Consider the following 25,210-nt stretch of genomic DNA (forward strand, 5'->3'; position numbering starts at 1 on the left):
GGGACCTTTAAACATATTGGTCGAGTCCCTGAAGGACAGTTTGGCAGAAAGGTGATTTAATGGCTTGTTGGACATAAACATCCCTGAAGTACGGTAACTGCTCAGCTGTTGTGTGTGATGTAACAGGAAGTAATGGTTTGCTTACAACCTGTCCGCGGCTCCAGTAGAAGCTCTCTGCTCCAGTCCCACAACACTCATTGAGCGTTGAAGCTCGTTGCAGTAGCTTCACTGCGAACGTCAGAGTTTGGGAATAAAACCCTTACATTTGGATTGCTTTGCCTCGTCGACTTGCCAGTGTGAGCCGCCTACATATTGCATCGAATCTTCCGGTAAGAACACATTTTATGAAGACCTATCTTGTTCAAATGCATTTGAGCCCAAGATCTTTAACAGTGGTCCTGTTGATAAGTCCATATTGCAGTTAGGAAGAGTAGCATATGTCGAATTGTATTAGAATCTCTATGAGCTTTGGAATTCCTAATGTATTTCAATGCAGGGCCAATACTGATTGATACTATTTGTTAATTTGTACTGTTTAAAAACAATAAAGCAGTGATTTATTGGCAAAAACCCAAATCCAAAGATTGTAATGCACATAATGGCTGATCGTTTTGATGCACGTTTTTGAATCAGGGAGGTTTGGACAACGAGTTAAGGACGCAAGTACATGACAAATAAAATGCGTTCTGCACCAAGGCTTCGCTCATGTGCACCAGTGATAGCCTACCCAACAGAAGTATGACAGCCATGTCATTTTCTAATGTTAAAATAAGAGAGATCCGCGAATGCGTAAAGTAGGTACATGAACTACTCTTCCAATACAGACCACATCAGTGCTCTACAGGTGCATACATGTTAGGATAAACTGTGTTCCCTTTTTGCTATTTGTCACAATAGTTAATAGATACATCCATGGTATCATCTTGGTGTCAACCCAATATTTCTGAAATAATAGTACACAGACCATTTATAAATATACTGTTGGCTGGAGGAGGATGATCAAAGCCCTTTGCAGTCCTATTTAGCACCAGAGTTTCCCTGACACCATCTCAGTATTTAAGTCTGTCAGAGTGGGTAAACCCAACCCAACACTGACTACTTGGCACCAGTGCCATCTTCCAGTAGTTAAATCATCTGCACAGTTATGTAAGATGTTCAGACTGGACACAACGAGACATTTTGGCCAAGCGGCAAAAGGAACAATATGATGTTCACGTTTGGCAAATATGATGAGTAAACTGGAGACGTTACTGTCTGCTAGGGAACAGACTCACCTAAGACCAGTCTGCTGGAGAACAGACTCACCTAAGACCAGTCTGCTGGAGAACAGACTCACCTAAGACCAGTCTGCTGGAGAACAGACTCTCCCAAGACCAGTCTGCTGGAGAACAGACTCTCCCAAGACCAGTCTGCTGGAGAACAGACTCACCTAAGACCAGTCTGCTGGAGAACAGACTCACCTAAGACCAGTCTGCTGGAGAACAGACTCTCCCAAGACCAGTCTGCTGGAGAACAGACTCACCTAAGACCAGTCTGCTGGAGAACAGACTCACCTAAGACCAGTCTGCTGGAGAACAGACTCACCTAAGACCAGTCTGCTGGAGAACAGACTCTCCCAAGACCAGTCTGTTGGAGAACAGACTCTCCCAAGACCAGTCTGCTGGAGAACAGACTCACCTAAGACCAGTCTGCTGGAGAACAGACTCACCTAAGACCAGTCTGCTGGAGAACAGACTCTCCCAAGACCAGTCTGCTGGAGAACAGACTCACCTAAGACCAGTCTGCTGGAGAACAGACTCACCTAAGACCAGTCTGCTGGAGAACAGACTCACCCAAGACCAGTCTGCTGGAGAACAGACTCACCTAAGACCAGTCTGCTGGAGAACAGACTCACCTAAGACCAGTCTGCTGGAGAACAGACTCTCCTAAGACCAGTGCTGTAAAGAGAGCTCAGGTTTGCCAAGACACATTACCCAAAGAAAATGATTTTTTTTTTCTGCAGAAATATTAAAGGCTTTTTAAGTGCATTCCCTGACACAAAATTCACCTTTTTCCCTGTCATCTGAAACTCAGCATTGGGCATTCGCTGTTTTGATACATGGGCTCTCAGAAACGAAGCCTGATCATTTATACAGAATTAACATCCACACACTCACAAGAGAAAGTGCTTGGTGTGGTAATGATTTGCTCAACATGATGTGAAATCCTTTTGTTGGGTTAGATGAAGAGGCATGAACTCTGTCCTGTCCAGACACCATTGAGGATCTTTTTAAACCAACCATGAGTTGTGTCCGTCTTGTGCTCGGCAAATATGTATTAAATTAGACCTCACAGTTACTATATGAGCTCAAACTGATAAGAATGGGGATTGGACATCAAGGTATATTATAGATTGTTTGTGATTCATGTTAGAGCACTTTAAACTGGCCTTTCATGTTATTGCCCAGAGATATTGGATATCTGTTTGGACTTTAAATATCACATGAGATGTCAGCCGCCTGAAGTATCTAACAAGTCTGTGAGAATTTGTGGCTAAAATCTTTTCGCCCACAAATTTACTCTGAGGCCTAGTTTAATAAAATGATCAAAGTTGTGCATGGGAAGCCTTGATGTTCAAGCGTAAAGCAGTTGATCTAAGCCTTGAGCAGGAGTTGAGGCGCTGGCCAAGTCAAAAAAGGCTTGTTAAATGTCAGTGTAGTAATGGTTCATCCCTCGCCTAGGTGATATAGCTTTCCTGCTCCCTGCTGTCTCCATGGCACCACATACAGCCCAGCTGTGGCATTCAGAGTAGTCAGCGAGGTGAACCCCCAGCGTGGCCATGCTCATGTTTCTGCTGCAAACTCTCCTTGCTATAGGCAACTTGTTGATGCTGTAGTGTGGTTTGCACGGTTAAGATTAGCAATACTTAGTTTATAATAAAGTATAGTAGTTCTTGGGGGCACCACCTCTGATTCGTGAAAGGGACAGAGGAAACCTTGTTTAATAATATTGAATAATAGCACTCGTAATAATCAGTCTAATCTTAAGTAGGGAATTCTATGAAAGTAGAGCAGATCATATAACGTGAGAGATACGCGAGTATTATACACAATGATTTATTTAAGAGAATGTAATTATAGTGAACACATACCAGATAAGGTATGGGTTAGTTGGGCTAAAGCAGTACAGTAGGCCTAAATTCTAATGAGAGCGCACTACACAATGGCTGCGTAGAGCGCGTGTGGAGGGGGAGGGGAGAGAGAGTGAGGAAGAGGTACAGAGGAAGAGGCTTCTATAGTAACAATGGACGATCAATAGCAACTGACCTAACGATGGTCAAGTTAAATCATTTGTAAAATACAATCAAACATCGACAATTCAATCACAACATGCCAATATGTCACAAGTAAGAAATATTGCAAATCGCAGTTACTTTTGTCGGTTTGAAGAACGGAGTCAATGGTTCGTTATATCCAACGAATAGGAAACGGAATCTCTCGTCAAAGTTCCGGGCGCAAAGTGAATATGCAGGTTATGAGGTAAAGGTTAGAGAGTGACGCGTTCACCCCAAGTTAATCCTACGAACAAGCGGGGGTGATTGTACGTTTGGCGATTTTATACTCCAAAGAACAGGGGGTCATCCGTGTGAAGGTGACCTCTCTCATTGGTCAGTTACTTCCACCTCGGCGTCGTCTTGAGATCTGCCCAGAGGTGTGAAGTGGCTGATAGTTTAAATTCCATTATCTCAAATGTCCATGAAATGCTTAAACTTCAGAATAGAGAGCAATACAACGTTCATAACTGGTTTTGTTAGTATGATACAATTATTTTGATATCAAGATTGACTGATTTAACTATATCTGAAGGGGAGTTATAATCAAACATCAATTAAACACGTTCTAGGTAAATGAGAAAACACACATTATAACACATCGACTACTGTCATTGAATTAGTGTCCATGAGGCATGTAGTCCTTGAGAAATATGTTTGTAAATCCACGAAAGAAAGTTCTCCCTTATACTCCATTGTCTGATACTGTGTGACCATGTGGTCTCTGTTCCTGACCCCATGCTGGGTCAGGGCTTTGAAGCATCTTCTGGGAGATAAGGACAAAGGGGGAAGGACCCTTCCCCCTTTTCGGGGGTAGGAGAAAGGTGTGGATGGTACCAAGCTTTGTCTGTTGGCTCTCTGCTACAATGCAAAGCAAATCCATGCCTCAGCTTTATGCTAAACTATCTTGACTCTTTGCCATCTTAACAACCATGTTGTCTAGCTTCAGAATCTGTGTTGTTGTATTTCTTTGAATATGATAAAACCAAAAATAAGTAGTCATGCAGTATGTTGTTCCACAGTCCAGTAGTAGGGAGAGACATGGTCTGTTCTTTCTTTAAAAGAACACAGACTGGGATATACAACCCTAGTGTAGTTTCTGTTTGCAGGTTATCTTTAAATGTTTGCCCGGAATCCATTCTTGATGATGATACTCACTCTGCCTCTGAATGTCAGCCTCCTATCTCAGTTGACATCTTCCAAACAGGCTTACTGAACAGACAGGTCCACTTCCAGGTTAAAAGCTGGAGCCAGGTTTCTTCACTCCCCAGGACAGACACTCTCTATCAGATGACGATACTGCTTCTGGGCCTCTGCAGATAAATCACCCTGCTCACATTTGGGCGCAGGAACAGAGATGCATTGTGAAGCTTTCATGGTGGTGCTCGGGGTCCTGGATGCATTGCTGTCACCCTGGGCTTCAGGGACTCACCCGCCTGGAGACCCGGACCTGAAACCAGCTCATATCCTGCCTCCATCTTTTATTACCATTCATTTGCATTCAAGTGCATCAGGGGCCATTATTGAATCCCAGCCCTGTCTAAACAACAGCCTTGCTTACATTATATCTTTCTGTCCATTTTATATTGGCATGGTGAGCTCAGTCATCATGTTACACTGAAGCACAATGATGCTGATATGTATCACACTCTCACCCCCCCACCCGGTTCTGGATTTAGTTTCATTGACGACAATCCAAGGACGTTCAATTTTTTCCACCGCATCCATTATGAAACGTGTTTTCACTGATGTGGCCCTCAGTGTTCCACATGGGGACATAGCAGTGTTGTGTCCATGAGCAGCACTTTGACCCCGTGACTGGGTTGCACGTCTGTCCTGGGGGGCCTGCCTGAGATGGAGGGGCCTGGGAGGGGGGATGGACGGTGGAAGCAGGCTGTGTGGTTTCCAGGGGTGTTCTGTGTTTATGCGGGCTAAACAAACTGTCAGACGACTACACAGCCTCCTGATTTACTGGCTGGGAGTCGGCATCTGCTAGGGACTGGAGAGAAAGGGACAGGGAGTTAGAATGTGTGTGTGTGTGTGTGTGTGTGTGTGGATCCAGTTTAATGTCCATGGCTCCTCAGGGCAGCAAAAGCAAAATATGCTTGTTTTTCCAAGATATTTTTTTGCAGTCAGAAAGTGTCTTTTCTTTATACAGTTTCTGTACTGTTTGTGTACTTTGGCAGTACACAAATAGTACAGCATCTAGTAAACCTGCACTAATATATATATATACACATACAAGCAGAAACGAGAAGCAGTCTAACTAAAATATCAATGGGGTATCTACTTGTAACATGTACGTGAGTACGTACAGTAAATTAAGTTAACATCAGACATATTGTTTTGTAGTAGTTCCCCACCCACAATTTGTGGATGCAACAATTGAGTTGTACAACAGGGTGTTAATTACGCTATGCATTACTGCAACAATTTAACAAGGCCTGTCCTACGCAGTTTAGCTCCATTCTTCATGATGCCATATCTACCCACTTGTGGTAAATAATATTTTTCTTTTATGCAAAAGGTGTGTTGGTTGATCAGACTTTCACTCAGGATGTTAGTAGCCTGTCGAGGTCATATCTGGGCTCTGTGTGTGTGCACGAGGTTGGTGCGTTGGCTTCCTTGGTCGGTCCTAAAACATCTTTGGATGTGATCCAGCTCCCAGGGTTATTCTGGTCTCTGCCAGGCCAGTGGGGATCTTCTCACATCCGGCCTGGTGCTCGGGGGTTTGTGCCCTCCTGTCAGACTGGAGAAGGGTCTTGGAAAAAATACTCACACATTCTTTTTGCAGAGTGAAACGTTACCGTAAACATTGCTTTAATTGCATTAGCTTGCTGTTCAACCATGCTAATAATAGTAGGAAATGGGAATAGGCCACCTGCTTTTGACAGACAAGCCATTGGATATCTGTCCATCTTGGAAAGTTTGATGGAAATGTTTATGGAAATACAAACATGTCCATTTAAAGCTACATTGACATTCCTTCAGGCACAGATGGCAATAAAAATAACCCTTCCATGTGTTCAGAGCCTTTTGCCATGGCAGCAAAACCTTTGGGAATAACGTGACCAAACCGGGAGGCCATTTTATTTTAAGTCTTATGTTTAACTATATCAAATTGGCCATCAAATCACAATGGAAACACAATAGGGAAAGCGAGCCATAATAAAAATGCACATTTTCTTTCAATGGATTGGATCCTATGTACTTGACTTGTTGAATCAAATTCACTTTTTGTGTAGTGTATAGTGCAAAGAATTAGCTTTAGCTTTCCCCTGGGTTATCTGCATTTATTGGGGTAAATTTTGCAAACACGGGTACGTGTCGGCTGCTCTCCAAGCCTATAGCTAAGCATTCTTCAAAGCTACATGAAAGGTTGTAGATGTAGTGAAGCCATTCCTGCAGGAGTTGTGTAGGGAACTGCTTGTGTTCACTTTATTTTTACTCTGGGGGTATTTTTGCCCGTGTATTTTTACCTTTGCGTAGACGACCATTGCACACCATTTGAAAACACATTCCTTCCTATAAGTGGGGTTCTAGTTTACTATCGCCCATCGGAGTGATTCATACTCCGGTGTCATGTTTGTCAGTGTTTTACAAAGTGTACCAGATGTGTGTGGGTACTTAAGGTTATGTGTTATTATTTTGTGATTGTGTCCGTAAACTGTACATCTTGAATAATACAGCAAAACAAGATCGTTTGTGCTGTATGCTGTGTGAGTTGTTCCTGGTTGACATGTGTCCTTTAGAATGCAAACTTGTCCCTTACCTCCTGTTGTTTGTAGCTTGCTGAACTAGTGAAAACAAGACTGTTTCCATATCAACAACAAGGGATGCCTCGAGTTTATCCCTCAGCCTGTGTCTTGGCTCCTTGTCACTATACCAGAACCCTGTGGCTCGCACGCCAAGTGAAGGGAGGGCTGGCAGATAGGTATGCAGGGCTGTGGGAGGCTACAAGTTGGCATCTGGATTAGTGTTTTGGGGTGAGAGGAAGAGTGTGCAGGATGTAGACCTCTTCATTGCCATGCTAATGGAAGGAATGTCCTTCAGATTAACTGAGTAAACAGTTACGTCGACGAATACGTTGAGTTCTTCGTCTTTTCAGGCAAAACCGCTGCTCCTCCTCAACAGCTGTGTGGGTTTGTTATCGTTTGCCTTGACATCTGCCAGTGCCCGAGGCTCTCTCAGAGCCAGCAGGAGATCCAGTCTGACGTTCTGCTCTCACTAACGTAGTGGCCTTAGATGTTCAGGCCAGGAATCCTAGGGGTCTCATTTACATTTAGTCATTTAGCAGACGCTCTTATCCAAAGCGACTTACAGTAAGTACAGGGACATTCTCCCAGAGGCAAGTAGGGTGAAGTGCCTTGCCCAAGGACACAACGTCATTTAGCAGGGCCGGGAATCAAACCAACAACCTTGTGATTAATAGCCCGACTCCCTAACCGCTCAGCCATCTGACCCCCCCGGTCCCCAGGGAGAGATTATTCGAAAGGGTCTTGATGTACGCAACTCTTGTCTATGAGAAAGTTATAAACCATGACAGGACAGATCTTAGTCCCAGGCTTGGTGATGGGATTTTGTTTAGAGGGAATGTGTGAAGAATCCTGAAGACCACATTTGCAGCAGCTCAGAGGATTATGCGCATGTCAAACATAGTACATACATAAAAATAGCCTTTTCTGGAGTTTTTTTTGCTTGGTATTGGACAAATCCACCAAACAAGATCATATTCCCCTCGACCAAACATTTGCAAACCAAACATGTCTAGTTAACATTAACATATCAACTAAAGAGTTAACTTGAGTCTAGTTAACAATCAAATATAGAGCAACATCACAACAACCCCCCTCCCTCTAAAATAAAGAAAGACTGAACAGTCTCCCATTGGTTCTCATGAACACCATGCTTGTTAGCTGGTTTTAAATACAGCATGGTGCAAATGTGATTTAACACGTGTGCTCTGACGCAACGCCCAGCGTCCACACGCACCTGCGCTCCGCCTGCAGGCTCATGATGCCTGCTGCACTCAGGACAGCCTGAACAGGCAGGACAGGCAGGACAGCTGATAATGCCGGATCTTGTCATCGGTGTGACTGGGCGTGTGGATCTTGTCATCGGTGTGACTGGGCGTGTGGATCTTGTCATCGGTGTGACTGGGCGTGTGGATCTTGTCATCGGTGTGACTGGGCGTGTGGATCTTGTCATCGGTGTGACTGGGCGTGTGGATCTTGTCATCGGTGTGACTGGGCGTGTGGATCTTGTCATCGGTGTGACTGGGCGTGTGGATCTTGTCATCGGTGTGACTGGGCGTGTGGATCTTGTCATCGGTGTGACTGGGCGTGTGGATCTTGTCATCGGTGTGACTGGGCGTGTGGATCTTGTCATCGGTGTGACTGGGCGTGTGGATCTTGTCATCGGTGTGACTGGGCGTGTGGATCTTGTCATCGGTGTGACTGGGCGTGTGGATCTTGTCATCGGTGTGACTGGGCGTGTGGATCTTGTCATCGGTGTGACTGGGCGTGTGGATCTTGTCATCGGTGTGACTGGGCGTGTGGATCTTGTCATCGGTGTGACTGGGCGTGTGGATCTTGTCATCGGTGTGACTGGGCGTGTGGATCTTGTCATCGGTGTGACTGGGCGTGTGGATCTTGTCATCGGTGTGACTGGGCGTGTGGATCTTGTCATCGGTGTGACTGGGCGTGTGGATCTTGTCATCGGTGTGACTGGGCGTGTGGATCTTGTCATCGGTGTGACTGGGCGTGTGGATCTTGTCATCGGTGTGACTGGGCGTGTGGATCTTGTCATCGGTGTGACTGGGCGTGTGGATCTTGTCATCGGTGTGACTGGGCGTGTGGATCTTGTCATCGGTGTGACTGGGCGTGTGGATCTTGTCATCGGTGTGACTGGGCGTGTGGATCTTGTCATCGGTGTGACTGGGCGTGTGGATCTTGTCATCGGTGTGACTGGGCGTGTGGATCTTGTCATCGGTGTGACTGGGCGTGTGGATCTTGTCATCGGTGTGACTGGGCGTGTGGATCTTGTCATCGGTGTGACTGGGCGTGTGGATCTTGTCATCGGTGTGACTGGGCGTGTGGATCTTGTCATCGGTGTGACTGGGCGTGTGGATCTTGTCATCGGTGTGACTGGGCGTGTGGATCTTGTCATCGGTGTGACTGGGCGTGTGGATCTTGTCATCGGTGTGACTGGGCGTGTGGATCTTGTCATCGGTGTGACTGGGCGTGTGGATCTTGTCATCGGTGTGACTGGGCGTGTGGATCTTGTCATCGGTGTGACTGGGCGTGTGGATCTTGTCATCGGTGTGACTGGGCGTGTGGATCTTGTCATCGGTGTGACTGGGCGTGTGGATCTTGTCATCGGTGTGACTGGGCGTGTGGATCTTGTCATCGGTGTGACTGGGCGTGTGGATCTTGTCATCGGTGTGACTGGGCGTGTGGATCTTGTCATCGGTGTGACTGGGCGTGTGGATCTTGTCATCGGTGTGACTGGGCGTGTGGATCTTGTCATCGGTGTGACTGGGCGTGTGGATCTTGTCATCGGTGTGACTGGGCGTGTGGATCTTGTCATCGGTGTGACTGGGCGTGTGGATCTTGTCATCGGTGTGACTGGGCGTGTGGATCTTGTCATCGGTGTGACTGGGCGTGTGGATCTTGTCATCGGTGTGACTGGGCGTGTGGATCTTGTCATCGGTGTGACTGGGCGTGTGGATCTTGTCATCGGTGTGACTGGGCGTGTGGATCTTGTCATCGGTGTGACTGGGCGTGTGGATCTTGTCATCGGTGTGACTGGGCGTGTGGATCTTGTCATCGGTGTGACTGGGCGTGTGGATCTTGTCATCGGTGTGACTGGGCGTGTGGATCTTGTCATCGGTGTGACTGGGCGTGTGGATCTTGTCATCGGTGTGACTGGGCGTGTGGATCTTGTCATCGGTGTGACTGGGCGTGTGGATCTTGTCATCGGTGTGACTGGGCGTGTGGATCTTGTCATCGGTGTGACTGGGCGTGTGGATCTTGTCATCGGTGTGACTGGGCGTGTGGATCTTGTCATCGGTGTGACTGGGCGTGTGGATCTTGTCATCGGTGTGACTGGGCGTGTGGATCTTGTCATCGGTGTGACTGGGCGTGTGGATCTTGTCATCGGTGTGACTGGGCGTGTGGATCTTGTCATCGGTGTGACTGGGCGTGTGGATCTTGTCATCGGTGTGACTGGGCGTGTGGATCTTGTCATCGGTGTGACTGGGCGTGTGGATCTTGTCATCGGTGTGACTGGGCGTGTGGGGATTTACAGGGACAGGATGTGAGTGCTGTCAAGAGATTACACATTTGAATCGATCCTCAAGCAGCATATATGAACATATCTATATTTTTATTGAAGTTCATCGATAAGATGGTTGGATAAAGACAGGAAAGCAGGGAGAGAGATCGGGGGAAACATTCAGGAAATGGTCTTAGCCACATCCTATATTCTGGGTTAATTGTACGTGCTGTAACCTAACTACTGGGGTGCCCCGAACTTCAGAATCTCTTGCCACGACTGCAACATGTATTTTGAGCGGATATTTACAGTATGAACATGTATAAAGGATGTCAGTTACAGTATATCACATCTAAACCTTTATAAAGAAGGACATGACAGCCCTGTAGGTGACATATCCCAACAGTTGAATGTTTTGTCGCCTTATTGATTGCAATCATGACCTTAACAAACAAAGAAACCAGTTTACCATCTCCTTAAAGTACCACCCACATGCCTATTGAACTTTCAAAGCTCTTGCAAAATATGTTCAGCCCACAAGAAGTGGTGCTTAATGACTGTTTTCCTCCAGCGAAGATAAGTAACTTAAATAATATGCTAACAGGGATGTTTGTTCTCATACACTCAGCTCTTATCTGTGTGACCCCAGGAGCCAACCAGAACACCCAACATCGTATGAGGCCGGTGTTTATATTAGTGCTCCTGCAACCCGCTTGTGGCTGTGTGCAAGTCAGCGATAAGTGCAATCTCAATAGATCAAACTGGGAGAGCAGAAACCGTCTGTTGGGTTGGGTACATCCTGTGAGGGCAGGAGGATGTTTACAACATGCAACAGAAAACCATGCAGACAACTGAATTGATAAAGCTGTTGGCCAAGGTGGGCAGCTGTTATGCATGTTTCCCAGGATTTCCTCAAGGGTGCTTTCAGTTTTTAAAGGTGACTTGGTTCCTCGACAAAGCGTCCATGACTAATGTCGTTCCTCCCCTGGTCTGAGCTGCTGGAGATAATGAGAGGACCACCCACAGGGTTCTCAATGGTGGGGATGTTTGAGTGACTGGACAGTCAAGGTGTTCTGAAACTCAATATCCCTGGTCAGAACCAGAGGGAGGTCTTCAGTTAGGGAAGGGTTGTGTTGAAGAACCTGGTGGAGCCCCATTGTTTGGTGTGCTCAGTGTATATATATATATATATATATATATATATATATATATATATATACATTGATTTCAAGAGTTATATATAACTCTTGAAATCCATTAAAAAAGTTTTTACTTAAAGAAATAGTTGTTGTTAAATGTAACATGCATCATCCATTGTTCCATTAAGCCTGGACGGTAATACAGCTACTGTCAGCTCTTAATAATGAGTATGGAAGTTCAGCTCCATGGGTCACTTCCAAGGTAAAGAGTGTATATAAGCGTTCCTCCATTTGTCTTATAGCATGTGTCCCAGAAATACGATATTGTGGTCATTTCCGCCAGAAATAAAAAGGCCAGCAAACAGCTACATGATTGATGAGAGCATGATGTGTCTTTGGAAGGAGGACAGGGTGGAGACAGGGTTTGGACAGGGTGGGGATAGGGTGAGGACAGGGCGGTCTTTTTACAACTAGTAAATCCTGTGGGATTCATTTTAATTTAAAGAATTATATATACTATTGTTTTCAAAATAAAATATAAGCCTAGATGTTATCGTTAGTGTTATTTTTTATTTAGAAACTGTATGTCTTCAAGATTGGGAAAAGGAAGGATTTTGCTTGTAAGGACGTTATGATATGAAGCGTTTAATCGTTCAATAATTAAAAATGTGACATTGAAACTGTCTGTCTGAGTTACAGTTTGAAACTGATCCAATCCTGGGTGTTTGAGAGATTATGTAATAATGTTTGATTCTATAATCTTTTTCTTACTGCTAGACTCCGTCCTTGACAGATTCAGAGGAGAAGGGTGTGTGTGTGTGTGAATGTACAGCTGATTTCTCCCTGTCTGTTTCAAATTTGAAAATGTCCATAATGCCTTACAATCCCTGCCCCAGCTTTCTCTGTGGTGGAATGGCATTTTAATTCCAAGCAGATTCCAGGAGGCGAGCTGCCAGTCGCTTGGGGTTTAGGGTCTATGATAGGGCTCTTCTGTCATCTCCCATGTCTGGAGGTTCAACTGATGTAGATCTACAGTACAGCTCTGTTCTAAACATCGGTCAGTGCTACGATTAACTGGAATATTGATCTGGATACTATTTTAGCATGGCAGCTTATATTCATAGACTGAATAACCATTTAACTTGACAGTTTGATGTTTTCAAAATGCACTTAACAGCTTTTCTTGTTGAAAGTATGGTTATTCAATTAACAAAATTGCTCCATTCTTAGCTGAAGTACAATACTATTTCTTCTTGGTAGGATTTAATGATCTACCATAACGTATGAGTCAGTTGCATTTTATAGAAACTGAATTAGACATGCAACTTAAAGGATATCAATGATCCAATCCTTAAGGCCGTATTTAGACTACAATTTAAAATGGAAGCACCCATCTAGTGCGCCATGACTGCGGCTCAGTTCCTCATACCGAGTGCTGACATGAGATGGCTCAGATGCTTGTTTGTTTCAAACTGTCGGTTTTGGCTGTTTCAGCAACCAGCAACAGTCTGATTTCACCACATGAATGCAGACAATTGACTCTACAAACAAACATTCTTGAGTGTAAGTCTATATTTTTTATTGTGACCAATCAGAAATCTGTGGATCTACTGTGGATTGTTAAACCACTGCAGGGAAAGTTCCTCATCCTAGTGCTACGCTGTATACTCTGCTTATTGTTAATGCATTCCTCTGAATCATGTCTGGTTATCAACTCATTAGCAGATACATTTCTTCTTCAGTACGGTCTGGCCGAGCTACTTCATTGCTGTCATATTGCTCAGTGGTCAGCACTGTTCTGCATTGCAGGACTGTTTTCCAGCTCTGCAAGCCTAGCAATACTTGCTTTGAAATATTCCAACCCAGCACATCTCTCAGGTTGCAAACCCTGAACACGGTGGGCATCTGAGATCTGCTTCCCCTCACACAAATTAATCTCGTCCCCAACTAAAAGTACTTTTTTTGTCAAAAGCTATAGGTACACACACACAAACACACACCACACACACAGACAGAAAGGCATCCAGGTGTTTGTTCTCTGTGCCTGGTTGCCTCTCTGTCTCCTCTGGGTCTTCAGTCAACTCTGCTGTCCACACTACAGGATTAGAACAGACGTGTTCACGCTCTATCGCTCTGAATAACAGCGGAGGTGAAGATCGGCCCTCAGCAGCACCAAGGGCCAGAGAGCCCGCCTAGTTCGCGCATATTTCAGCTAATCGGTTTCAAGCTGAAAAGCAGATGGATGCTTGATGTTTTTGTGTTTTACTAATGAAACAAAATTATGTTTATCGACTGTTCAATAGACCAATTATCACCCTACGTCACACAACTGTCAAGCAGGCTCAACTGCGCATGTGGGTTGCAAAAGACGAACTTATCCCCGTTCTATTACTCTTGGAGTGTCGTTCAGGTCATCATATATCTCTGGCCACTGGATTGCAGGGCTTGATATTAACTTTTTGAGGCTCTTGGCCTTTGGACAAATACATTTACGTTCACTTGTCTATGCACAAAAGTCACTTGACCCCGATACCCTTAAATAGCCTGTCCAAGTGATCGGGCAAAACTAGCCTGGCTAACGGAGGTCGCTTTCTCAGGCAAATGACGAATGAAACAGACAGGTTAAAGAAATCCGAGATTCTGGCTATCTTCACCAGACTCGTATCTATATTAGGCAGTCCCCCCTGACGTTTCTGGTGTAGAATGGAGTGAAATACAACATTGTGCACACTGCCAGTGAGCGAGTCTGACTGAGGCTAACGTCAAAACAGTGTAACTGGGATGTAGTCTCACTCAGATTGCCAGTTTAAACAAATCAGAAAAATAAATCGGACCAGCTGACTATAAAAGCAGAATTCCCATATCTCTTGAAAGCTGCCCTGCTCGACCTTTTAAATGTAGAATTGACTGTAAAAGTGTAAAATTATGAACTTTGTGACATGACGTGACATGGTTGCCGCTCGACTATGCGGTCTGTACCGGGCGACATTCTCACTCAAATTTCAAGACTTTCGTGACCCAAATCAAAGTTCTGATGCGACAGATCATTGGGTAATCGCTTTCTCTCCTATAGGCATGTCCTCCTCGACGCTTTTGGTCTTTTTAAATCTAACTATTTGTATTATCCGTGTTGTCCTTTTGCCATTTAAAATGCTATCCTTTCCCGGTTTTCTGCAGCCACAGTGCGCGCGCATCCCGATTGTTTACAAACAAATAATTGGTCTATTGACATCTCCTTTACAGGCTACTACCTGGTTAATATCGGACTGTCAGACGTTGCCCAGACAGAAGATGGATTGTGTCAGGTGGTTTTGGACAGTCGCCTTTCTCCTGCTGTGCACTGGTGGAAAGGTAAGGTTACTCACACTCACAACATACAGTATATTGTAATCTCATACAGATGCCTAAGGTATATATTGTATTTCTGTTGTCAGAAAAAAAAAATTGTCATTGAGAAAATGGGTAAGAGGAGACACGCAGGTAAACATAAATCACACTATTTGCTTTCTGTAGCTAGTGAACAGTACTGCTTAATGCAATTGTTTTAATCAGAAAGAGGTAAATAGAAAGAGAGGTATAGAGGGAGAGAGGTGAAATATATGAGCATGAGTGTTATTGATTTCCTCTGGAAATCTGAAGATTCATTCTTGAAAACATGCTGCCTTTAAAAGCATTAAACATCCATCATCCACCCATTATAAAGGGTTAGTGGTTTTCTATTGTTAAGCTCTGTTTACTTATTCTGTTAAGATGTTAATGTTGATCGTGTTAATGATTTATACCCGGCTGAATTCCTTATGTCACTGCAATATCTTTGCTCTCACCAGCAAAGCCTGTAATGAAGTTTAGGCATCGACAGCTCTCTTAAGCATACCAATAGCCGTGATCAATACACCTGACTAATGAACGACACCAAATACTTGTAGTACACAAAAATGTCTGCGTGATTTATCGGATGTGAAGGGGGATGTCTTTTCAGAGTCTTTGGTTCTCTAGTTGGACTAATATCCTTTTCTCTTGAGTGAACTTGTAGGACAAACCTTTTCAGGCCTCTCTCCAGGCTTCCTGAAGCCACGGCAGCTGCAGGGTTGTGAACCTGCACGCTAAACTCAGTCACAGGAAGGCCCTCTCCATGCTCCTTTAATTACAGGTCTATGTGGAGGCAAGCCCCGGGGTGAACGACACCCAACAGCAACATCCACAGAACGTCTACCATGACATCAGTGTCACCAGGAACAAGATAGTGACTGCACAGTTTGAGTGTTATCAGAAGATCATGAAGGACAGCAGCCACAACAAGCTTGGTAGGATGTTGCTTTGTTAAAATAGCATTCCGTTTAAATAAGGATGTTTTACAGTAGTACATTAATGCATCTGTCTATGTTCGTTAGTACATTAGCTAGCTATCTATCTCAAGTGCAGCTGTGCAGATATTCATCTGATACCTGCAGACATAAATGTCTGGTTCATATAGCATAAAACTACATATGTATGTATGTTTGGCTGCACCTCATTTACTAAGTGAATAGTCTAGATCTTTAATCAGGTTGATGATAGGTTGATGCAGACACACAAGGATGATTGTGAAGGTCAATTCCCCCTGTTATATAAGCCTCATGAAGTAAGAAGTCAAGCAGAGTGAGTCACTAGGCTGAACGCTTGCTAGGATTAGTCATGACAACACAACTCGTCAAGTACCAGGGCTGCTTCTACGTTTACATCCAGAAACAGATACTGTTCAAGGCAAAGAATAATGTATTCGTTTTGAATGTATGCATTTAGCGGACGTTTTTATCCAAAGCGACCTTCTGTATGGGGTAGTTGAAGCTGGGAACACTGCATCTGCAGTCTGGTGCTCTAACCACTGAGCTATATCCTCCGCCCAAATTAAACCAAGACGAAATTAAACCAAAGTAGGGAACAGAACAATCATAGGGGAGTTTGAACCAATGGGGACGTGGGGATGGGAAGTCAAAGGCTGAACACATAAAGATTAATCTCCCCAAGCAGCCAGTCTGCTATATACAGATAAGAATCACTCGCGGTTGAGCCTATGAATGAGACATTTATCTAATTGCTTTAAAAGGGGCACTTTAATAGGGTTAGAAACTTTTAGCATGTTTTCCATCCATCCTTCATGTTGAAACAGCATGGTCAGTAATAACCTAGTAGATGACTTTGTGACGTTCTATTGGCTCATTTACACTTGTATCTGAGACTGGTCTATCCAAGTCGTTATCCATCCAAATAGTTTATATTCAAGTGCTTTTTATCCACTGACTTAGTGGTTTTGTTTTCAACAAAGTATTTGGTATACCTGGCTATACAGGAACAGTTACCTTTGTACATAACCTCTTACTCAAACCAGTGTTAAAGACATCTGTGTGTGTGTGTCACAAACTTTAAATCTGTCATGGTCGTAGAACCAACAGCCTAGATAAGAAGCAGGTGTTAGAACATGTATGTTATCCCATAGAACATGAATGTTATCCCATAGAGCTTCTGAACCCGTGGGGACCTGTTGTCATTGTGCCTCCAGACTCTGACGTGTCGTATGCGTCCGAGGCCGTGTGTAACCGGACGTGGGACGGCTGGCTGTGCTGGGACGACACCAGGGCAGGGTACACCTCAGAGCAGCACTGCCCAGACTACTTCCAAGACTTTGACCCCTCAGGTAAGAAGACCCCGGGTCCCTCTCGGGTAAGACCCCGGGGACCCCCGGACCCTTAGCTGGATGTTACTCACTGTGCCAGTTCTGAGGAAATCCCTCATTTAATCTGTTATCAAAATGGTAGTATTGTTTTGTCCGCTGATACGGATACCAAATGTTTCCACATTCCTGCACATTGGCTTGTGGGCTGTGAGAAGAATATTCATATTAACATCCCGGGTGTTTGCTGTGTTTTTGGCCTTCATACAAGAAGAGCACAGTGCAGTCAGAATCCTACCTGCTTTCATCCAGGTCTAAATGGCTTCTTGAGGCATCCTGGTGTCAAGAAACATTTGCTCTTTAGCTGCCTTTGTGGTTTCCCGAAGGGAGTTGCTCTTCTTTCAAATGAAGGCTGGCTGTCCCCACGGTGTCCCCATTCTGGATCTCATCCATGTCTTTTCCAATTCCCTGAGGATTCATAGGCACATTACTTGATCAAAATCACAAGGTTTTTCTATTGCAGGAAAAGATGGATTGGTGCCCCTGGGGGTACATGAACACAAAACGGATGGTTTGATCATTAACTGCACGGCTTTCTTGTGTTTAATGTTTGGTCTCATTCACAATCTTTCGTTTGTCTTTGTTTTCCTACAGAAATGGTGACAAAGATCTGCACAGACAATGGGAACTGGTTTTTGCATCCTGAGAGCAACAGAACATGGACTAATTACACCAGGTGCAACGAGCACACTAGCGAGGGCAGAATGGTATGTTGCTCTCAGAGACGCACCACTGGAAACACAACAACGCTTCATGCAAATACTACATTCTTTATACTTCACAATAGATTTGTATTCATGCGGTCCATTTTCCACTTTAATGAAAGTCAATTAAAACCTGAAGTGCCATGTTGGCACTACATAATTGGCCTCTAATTTGTGGAATAGTCCTGAAGTACAAGAAAATACAGGTTCTCTCACTCAATGTTAAGCATATTTTCATGTTTTACCGAAACTAAAGCTGAATGTACAACACTGTCTTCCAGACTGCAATGAATTTGTTCTACTTGGCGCTCATCGGACATGGCCTGTCTTTGACCTCTCTGTTGATTTCTCTGGGAATATTCTTCCACTTCAAGTATGTATAAACTAACCATGCAACAGAACTAATCTTTATTTCTGATATGTTAATGACAGCCTTATGTTTAATATATTTTTACAAATTGTTTCATTTACATCAATGACAACCTCCCTTTTTGTGTTTTGTAGGAGTTTGAGTTGCCAAAGAATTACTCTGCACAAAAACCTTTTCTTTTCCTTTGTGCTGAATTCTGTCATCACCATCATTTGGTTGACAGTTGTGGCGAACAACCAAGAGTTAGTGCAGAGAAATCCAGTGAGTGCTTTTAATTAATATTATATTTTAGTAAAGAATTGTCACGTAGTGCTCAACCAGACCTGCAAAAAATATATTTGTATTTAATCTCTATTCTAATTTATGTTGCATTACTGGTGTGCATGTTCCTTTGACAATTTAGAATTCTTTAAATGCCTTTTTGCGGTTCTGCTAAATAAAGTTTGAATTGTAATTGCATTTTTGTTACCTAGAACTTATGGTCAAGACTGAATTGCTCATAGTGTGTTGTTGAGAAAATGTTTTCATCAATAGTTTGATGTTTGTCCAAAATGATCTGTTTCCATATTTTGTATTTCCAGACGAGCTGTAAAGTGTCCCAGTTTATCCACCTGTACCTCTTTGGATGCAACTACTTCTGGATGTTGTGCGAGGGGATCTATCTCCACACCCTGATCGTGGTCGCTGTGTTTGCAGAGAAGCAGCACTTGATGTGGTACTATCTACTTGGCTGGGGTATGTTTACCTGTCTTCTTCTTCATTTTAGCTCAATTACCAAATATTTCTTAAGCGTCTTGAGCCTTTAATGAGCATGTTTCTTTCCTAGGCTTTCCTCTAATCCCGGCCTCCATACACGCTATAGCACGCAGCTACTATTACAATGACAAGTACGTTCCCAAATCTCAGATTCATTTCTAACATGTTCAAAAAAGTGGTTGCCTATTGAGCCCTTTTGGGACATACCATTTCCCATTCTTTCATAGCATCTCTCATTGGTGCATTAGGAAAAGATGTTGGCACACCTTTGGAGCTAATGCCATAAAAAATAAAAAAATAAACATTTTATTCCTTTCGGTTCTGAATAAAAATGACTTTCTGACATGTTAGCTCAATGTTGACCTAACATACTGTGGGTGTTAGCTAGTCAGCTAGTCCATACATCAGAGGCTCATCCGGTTGTGTCTTTTTAGCTGCTGGATCAGCTCCAACACATCTCTGCTCTACATCATCCACGGACCCATCTGTGCTGCTCTCCTGGTGAGAAATTTGATACGTTTAATATATATATATATATACACACATACACACACACACTCTTCCAGGGTAGCCCTCTGACAGTTTGAGAAGTGTTGACCCACTTAAGAGTTGCCTGGTAGGAAAGATGTTCTTGGGTATTCCTGGCATGCCGAGAGCGCTTCTCAGAAACAGCTTGCCCCCCCCCCCCCCCCCCCCCCCCCCCCCCCCCCCCCCCGCCCCGCCGTCCAATTACACCTTCTTTGTCCACATTCCTCATTCCTCAGCACGATAGCTCTTCATCAAGAGGAAGTCATTTCAAATGTAATCATCTCCCTAGCACGATGAAGGCCACCGAGCAGGAGCAGCATACTGTAGCTCATTCTGCATTTCCTAGTCACATGAACCCCATGAAAGTGTCTTCTAAATCCTGGTAGGAACATAACTTCCCCTTCCATTCGCAGGTAAATCTGTTTTTCCTGCTCAACATTGTGCGCGTCCTGATCACCAAGCTGAAGGTGACCCACCAGGCAGAATCCAGTCTGTACATGAAGGCTGTGAGAGCCACCCTGATCCTGGTGCCGCTCCTGGGGATCCAGTACGTGCTGCTGCCCTACAAGCCCGAGGGCCACGGCTCCTCCGAGATCTACGACTACATCATGCACATCCTCATGCACTATCAGGTGGGTCTTGTGTCTGCTGTGGACTACGTGTTCACAGGGTTCAGCTGCACCCTGGGCATTTTTTGCAGACATATTGTTTGCCGTGTAATAATTATATAGCTGGTGTAACTAGTTTATTCCATGCAGATTATCAATAGTCGCCAAACTGAAATTTCAACAAGAGTCAGCGGATACGGGTGGAACCAGTCAATTGATGTTTGACGGGACAAACAACCTCATTTTCCCCTGCTAGTCACACCAAGAGCCCAGGAGATTGGCACACACAATGAATCCATTACACAAAATACGAAACAACAGCAAAATGATTTAGGTTGCCGTGGCAGCAAATGGCATTTTTGTCAAATATGTTTTCATGTTTCATAAGAGCAGGTCAACTCCTTATTGCCGTTTGATAAGTGCAACACTTAGGAAATGAGGGTGTGCTGTAGTGTGTACTGACATTCTGCTGTGTTTGTTTCATCAGGGGCTGTTGGTGGCAACCATTTTTTGTTTTTTCAATGGCGAGGTAAGATTAGAACCTACATTATCGGTTTAACCTTCTCCCGATATGTAAAAGTGCATAAAAAAAGTGTTTTGGGATTTAAGCTTTTTCAATAGTTCTCATAAAAACCTTCATTAGATGTTTGCATTTTAACCTTTCAACCTCTAAGGGCTAACCCGTTAAGGGCTACGCTAACACATTTGATTTGATTTCAAATGTGTTGACAGGTGCAGGGGGTTCTGAGGAGGCACTGGAACCAGTACCGCATGCAGTTTGGGAGCACTCTGACCCAGTCTGAAGGCCTGCGCTCTGCCTCCTACACAGCCTCGTCCATCACGGAGGTGCAGGCCTGCTACAGCATTGATGGACACACGGAACACTTGAACGGTAAAAGCTGCCACGACACGGATTCCTCCATCTTGAAGGCGGACAACCCCTTTGCCTAAAGACTCCTCACACGAAGACACACCACCCCCCCCCCCCCCCCGGTAGAAGGAACGTAAACAGTGGCGTTTGGCTTCTCGTACTTAACACACTGAACGGAAAAACAATAGCTACCTTTTTGTTGTTATCTTGAAATGAGTACTTTGTCATGCTTTTTCTGCTCTCTTAAATTTACTGTCTGCAGTATACAGTGTCTGCAGTATACAGTGTCTGCAGTATACAGTGTCTGAAGCTACTTTCAGCTTTTCACAACAAGCCAAATGTAAATATTCCGGTCATTCATCTTATATGAGCCAAACAATAAAAGATATTTCAAAATGTGTATATATATATATACATATACACACAAAAGATTTTACATGAACAAAACTTTAAAAAAGGGGGTAGGTGTGAATTACTCAACCTGCCTCGTTATTGTAATATCAGTTCCTTCTCAGTGAAAGCCTTGATTAAGTTTGCCAAAAAGTATTTGTATGTTGTGCCAAACTCAACTGTGTGTATACCTAGATGCTTATGCTAGCATTCACTTATCATGCAGATAACACTGTCACACCGTCAGATGTATTTAGCTTGGTCACTTCTAGATCAATTTAGTTAAATAACATATATATATATATATATTATACTGTATATAGTTATTTTGTTTGACAAAAACATTGAAAATAATTTTCAAAATGACTTTACATTATGTACTACAAAAACAAAATATATTACTGTCAATTGTGAGGCTGGATCAACATCATTTGTTGTGACATCACAACTGTTCAATCAAACATCCATCATAACTTAAATTAAAGCTCCAGCAGCAAGCTTTATATATATTATATATATATATATATTGATAAGCCTTTAGACCGCACCCAAGATTCACTTTCACACGCAAAACATTTTTTTTCTACAGTTATTCAATGCCATATTTTTGGGTAAAATCTTGAAGATACTTCTCAACTGAGATTTCATATGAAATGTCTTTTCAGCAGAAGTTTTCCCAAGTCCTCAAAAAGTAAAAAGTACTACTTAACAAGCATTAGTTATTAAATAATTTTTCATATTAAGGAGGCACTTTGGTCTACATTAAATTATTTATACTAAAAACTGAGTTGGTTGAATTGGTAAACACATCATTCCAGGTTTACAGCTTTGAGAAATTGATCACTTTATTTTCTCTTTTTAACCTGACCTTGGTTCACACTGGCATGTGAAAATGATGTTCAGACAGTTATCACACAGTATTAAAGTGTTTGCTAGAGCTATTTTACACTAGCACAGAAATGTTGCATCAATTTGGGTTCTGGGATTTATACAGTAGGAGTTGTCAGTCATCTGAGAGGATTTAGAATGAACATGATACAAAGACAATGAGCAGATCAAGGAGGCAGTGATGTCTTTTGCAAAATGTCTCTGAGGCATAAAGGTCAGAGCGCTCATGTTCATAAGAAGAGAGGTGGTTGCTTTGTCCTGCTCACTAGCAGAACCTCAAAGGAGGGAGATTACTGTGCGTTTCTGCTTCAGAAGTGATCAAGATCATCTGCAAAGAAAGAGGAGAATCTAGACGAATCAAGACAAGGCAAAGCAAATCCTGTTTTTTTTTTTGATCATCATTAATCATTCAGAGGTTTTCACACCCTAACATTTTTTACTTGGGTGCATTTTGGGGTTGGTGGATCATAGAACATATTTAAAGTGCCTCTTTAATATGATTTTCTTTTTGATTATTTTGACATTCCAGTCATGGGGATTGAACATACAAACTATTAAAACAGTATATTTTGTGACACACTTGGTTGTTATGGATTAGTTTCTTGTTTATCATAAACCCATCTATCTACCCTTGATCATTTGCTCTAAATACTTAATAGCTGATGTACACTACTTATTATTTCAACTGACAGGATTTCTGATCTGCTTAAGTTAACTTTCAATGCAAACACTCCTAAATAAAAACCAAGTTCATCACAAATATCTTAAGGTACATGCTCTGCATAATAATGTTTCTTTCTCTGTTGCCACTAAATTGTTTCATTAACCTTGGAAGCTTATCTCCTAATTTTAAAGAAATGTTATTCATTTGTATTTCTGACTTCTAATTGAAATTGTGTCCACAATTGAATGTATATAGTAATTAACATCAACAAAGTGTGTGTAATATCTGTTCTCTACATCTGAATGTAACTTTACTGTAACATCAAGTGTGGCTTTGGCACCATCATACTGTATGTCTACGATATTATGTATGGTTTTCCGTGTACATTACATTCCTGTATTGGCAGTAGAGTAGAGATACAATACTCTACAACATACAGTACACCTTTTTTATTATGTGACATCTAATGCTCATATATTAGACATCTTTATTTTCTCTGATATCCAAATCAATGATTCAAATTCTGTGATTATTTAATGTTGCCGTCCAAAATGCTGGAGACCACTCATTATGTAAATATGTGGTGAACCGTGCGTTGCAGAATGGGTGCCGGGTGTGAGAGCTTTGTGTACACAGTGTTCAGGTGTGTGCTCTGAGACCTTTAAATACAAGGCAACTGTCTTGTGTGAAAGTGTGTGGGATATTTTCAAGGGAGTTGTTTCCGACTTGTATGCCTGAAAGAAGATCACTAACGAGAGGCTTGAAGATCACTAACAAGGGGCTTCCACCGGTAGATTGACAGTTGCTGTTCATCCTTCTCTCTGTGCACGAAGGGTTTGATCCTTTTATAGTCCCGTTCTTCTGCATCTGCGCTGTAATGAACGGGGATAGAGCCTGTGTCCTACAGTGTGCGTGAAACCTCAACTGGGATCTGTTTACTTAGACATGCTGCGGCTGTGGGTAGAGGAACACATCAAAACATCGTCTCCCATTGTTCAAATGTATAGGACATAAGAAATGACTATTACATGCAGCATATTTGTGGGCTGGGACGAGGACATGTTGGTACCAACCTTTGAACGTGTTAAGCTGTAATTAATGCATATTTTTCACACTGGCTTTTGTTACATTTCATCACACACCAACTGCAGGACAGTTCATATGTTCCAACTGGATTCAACATTTGTCTGTGTTGGAGTAAGACCGTTTTCTACACTCTGTTACAGATAATCACACTTTAAAATGATGTATATCTGACTAAGATGATATGGAGCAATCATCATTAACCATTTATGAAGCATTCTTTGTAAAACATTAAAAAGACACTGAAGGCAAAGTGTATCTAGTGCTGTGCCAAATGTATTATGCTTCATTATATCCTTTACAACACCCTTGGAATCAGCATGTTACAGTTTCACAAGGCCTTCACTAGACCTACCTTGTAAGGTGTGACTTTCTGGAAGGATAATGTCTGTCTTTGTTAAAACTGAACTGTGATTTGGATGTCAACACACCACTACTCAACTGTATGAATGTCATTCGTATGCATTTTATTCTCTGAATGTGAAAATATGTATTTGTGTAAAATGTTTTTTTTTGTGTGTTTCTCTAAATATGGGCCTTTTGGAAATCTGATCAAACAAATATAGGTAACTACTAGCAAAAGGTTCTTTGGTATTATGTGTTGATACAAGTATGGCATCTAAGATAACAGTATCTCTGTGCAGTTTAAAACTACTAAGTATAAAAGTGAATATATTCCACTACTTTTTTTTTATTAAATATTTAACCACTGCACAGGTATCCATTTTAAAACTTACTCAACCTACATACATACAAATAGGCAGAGATGGGAAGTAAGGAAATACAAATACTGTACTAAAGTAGATTTTTCTGGTATCAGTACTTTACTTCACAATTAGGACAAACGTTTGTGTCGTGTTGTGTGTGGAAAAAAAGGTTTGGTCAAAATGTTTCGAAAGGTTAAACAATTATTT

General features: G+C 42.9%; 1 protein-coding gene across 1 annotated transcript; it reads left to right on the plus strand.

Moving 5' to 3' along the window:
• Positions 1–77: 77 nt before the first annotated feature.
• Positions 78–25,008, plus strand: calcrla (calcitonin receptor-like a). Its single transcript, XM_047047638.1, has 13 exons — positions 78–329; positions 14,968–15,075; positions 15,875–16,028; positions 17,264–17,398; positions 18,029–18,141; positions 18,420–18,511; positions 18,643–18,769; positions 19,090–19,243; positions 19,335–19,395; positions 19,699–19,765; positions 20,206–20,424; positions 20,888–20,929; positions 21,133–25,008. Exons 2-13 carry the CDS (start codon positions 15,016–15,018, stop codon positions 21,349–21,351), a joined length of 1,443 nt encoding a protein of 480 aa, XP_046903594.1. The 5' UTR covers positions 78–329; positions 14,968–15,015; the 3' UTR covers positions 21,352–25,008.
• The last annotated feature ends 202 nt before the right edge of the window (positions 25,009–25,210 follow it).

The sequence above is a fragment of the Hypomesus transpacificus genome, chromosome 23 (genome assembly GCF_021917145.1).
Source record: "Hypomesus transpacificus isolate Combined female chromosome 23, fHypTra1, whole genome shotgun sequence".
In the NCBI taxonomy this organism is placed as follows: Eukaryota; Metazoa; Chordata; class Actinopteri; order Osmeriformes; family Osmeridae; genus Hypomesus; species Hypomesus transpacificus.

Excerpts from the sequence above, each read along its gene's own strand:
- calcrla (XM_047047638.1), top strand. The coding sequence starts at position 15,016 with ATGGATTGTGTCAGGTGGTTTTGGACAGTCGCCTTTCTCCTGCTGTGC. Across the intron at positions 19,766-20,205 it reads CCATCTGTGCTGCTCTCCTG|GTAAATCTGTTTTTCCTGCT; the intron begins GTGAGAAATTTG and ends TTCCATTCGCAG. Across the intron at positions 20,425-20,887 it reads ACATCCTCATGCACTATCAG|GGGCTGTTGGTGGCAACCAT; the intron begins GTGGGTCTTGTG and ends TTGTTTCATCAG.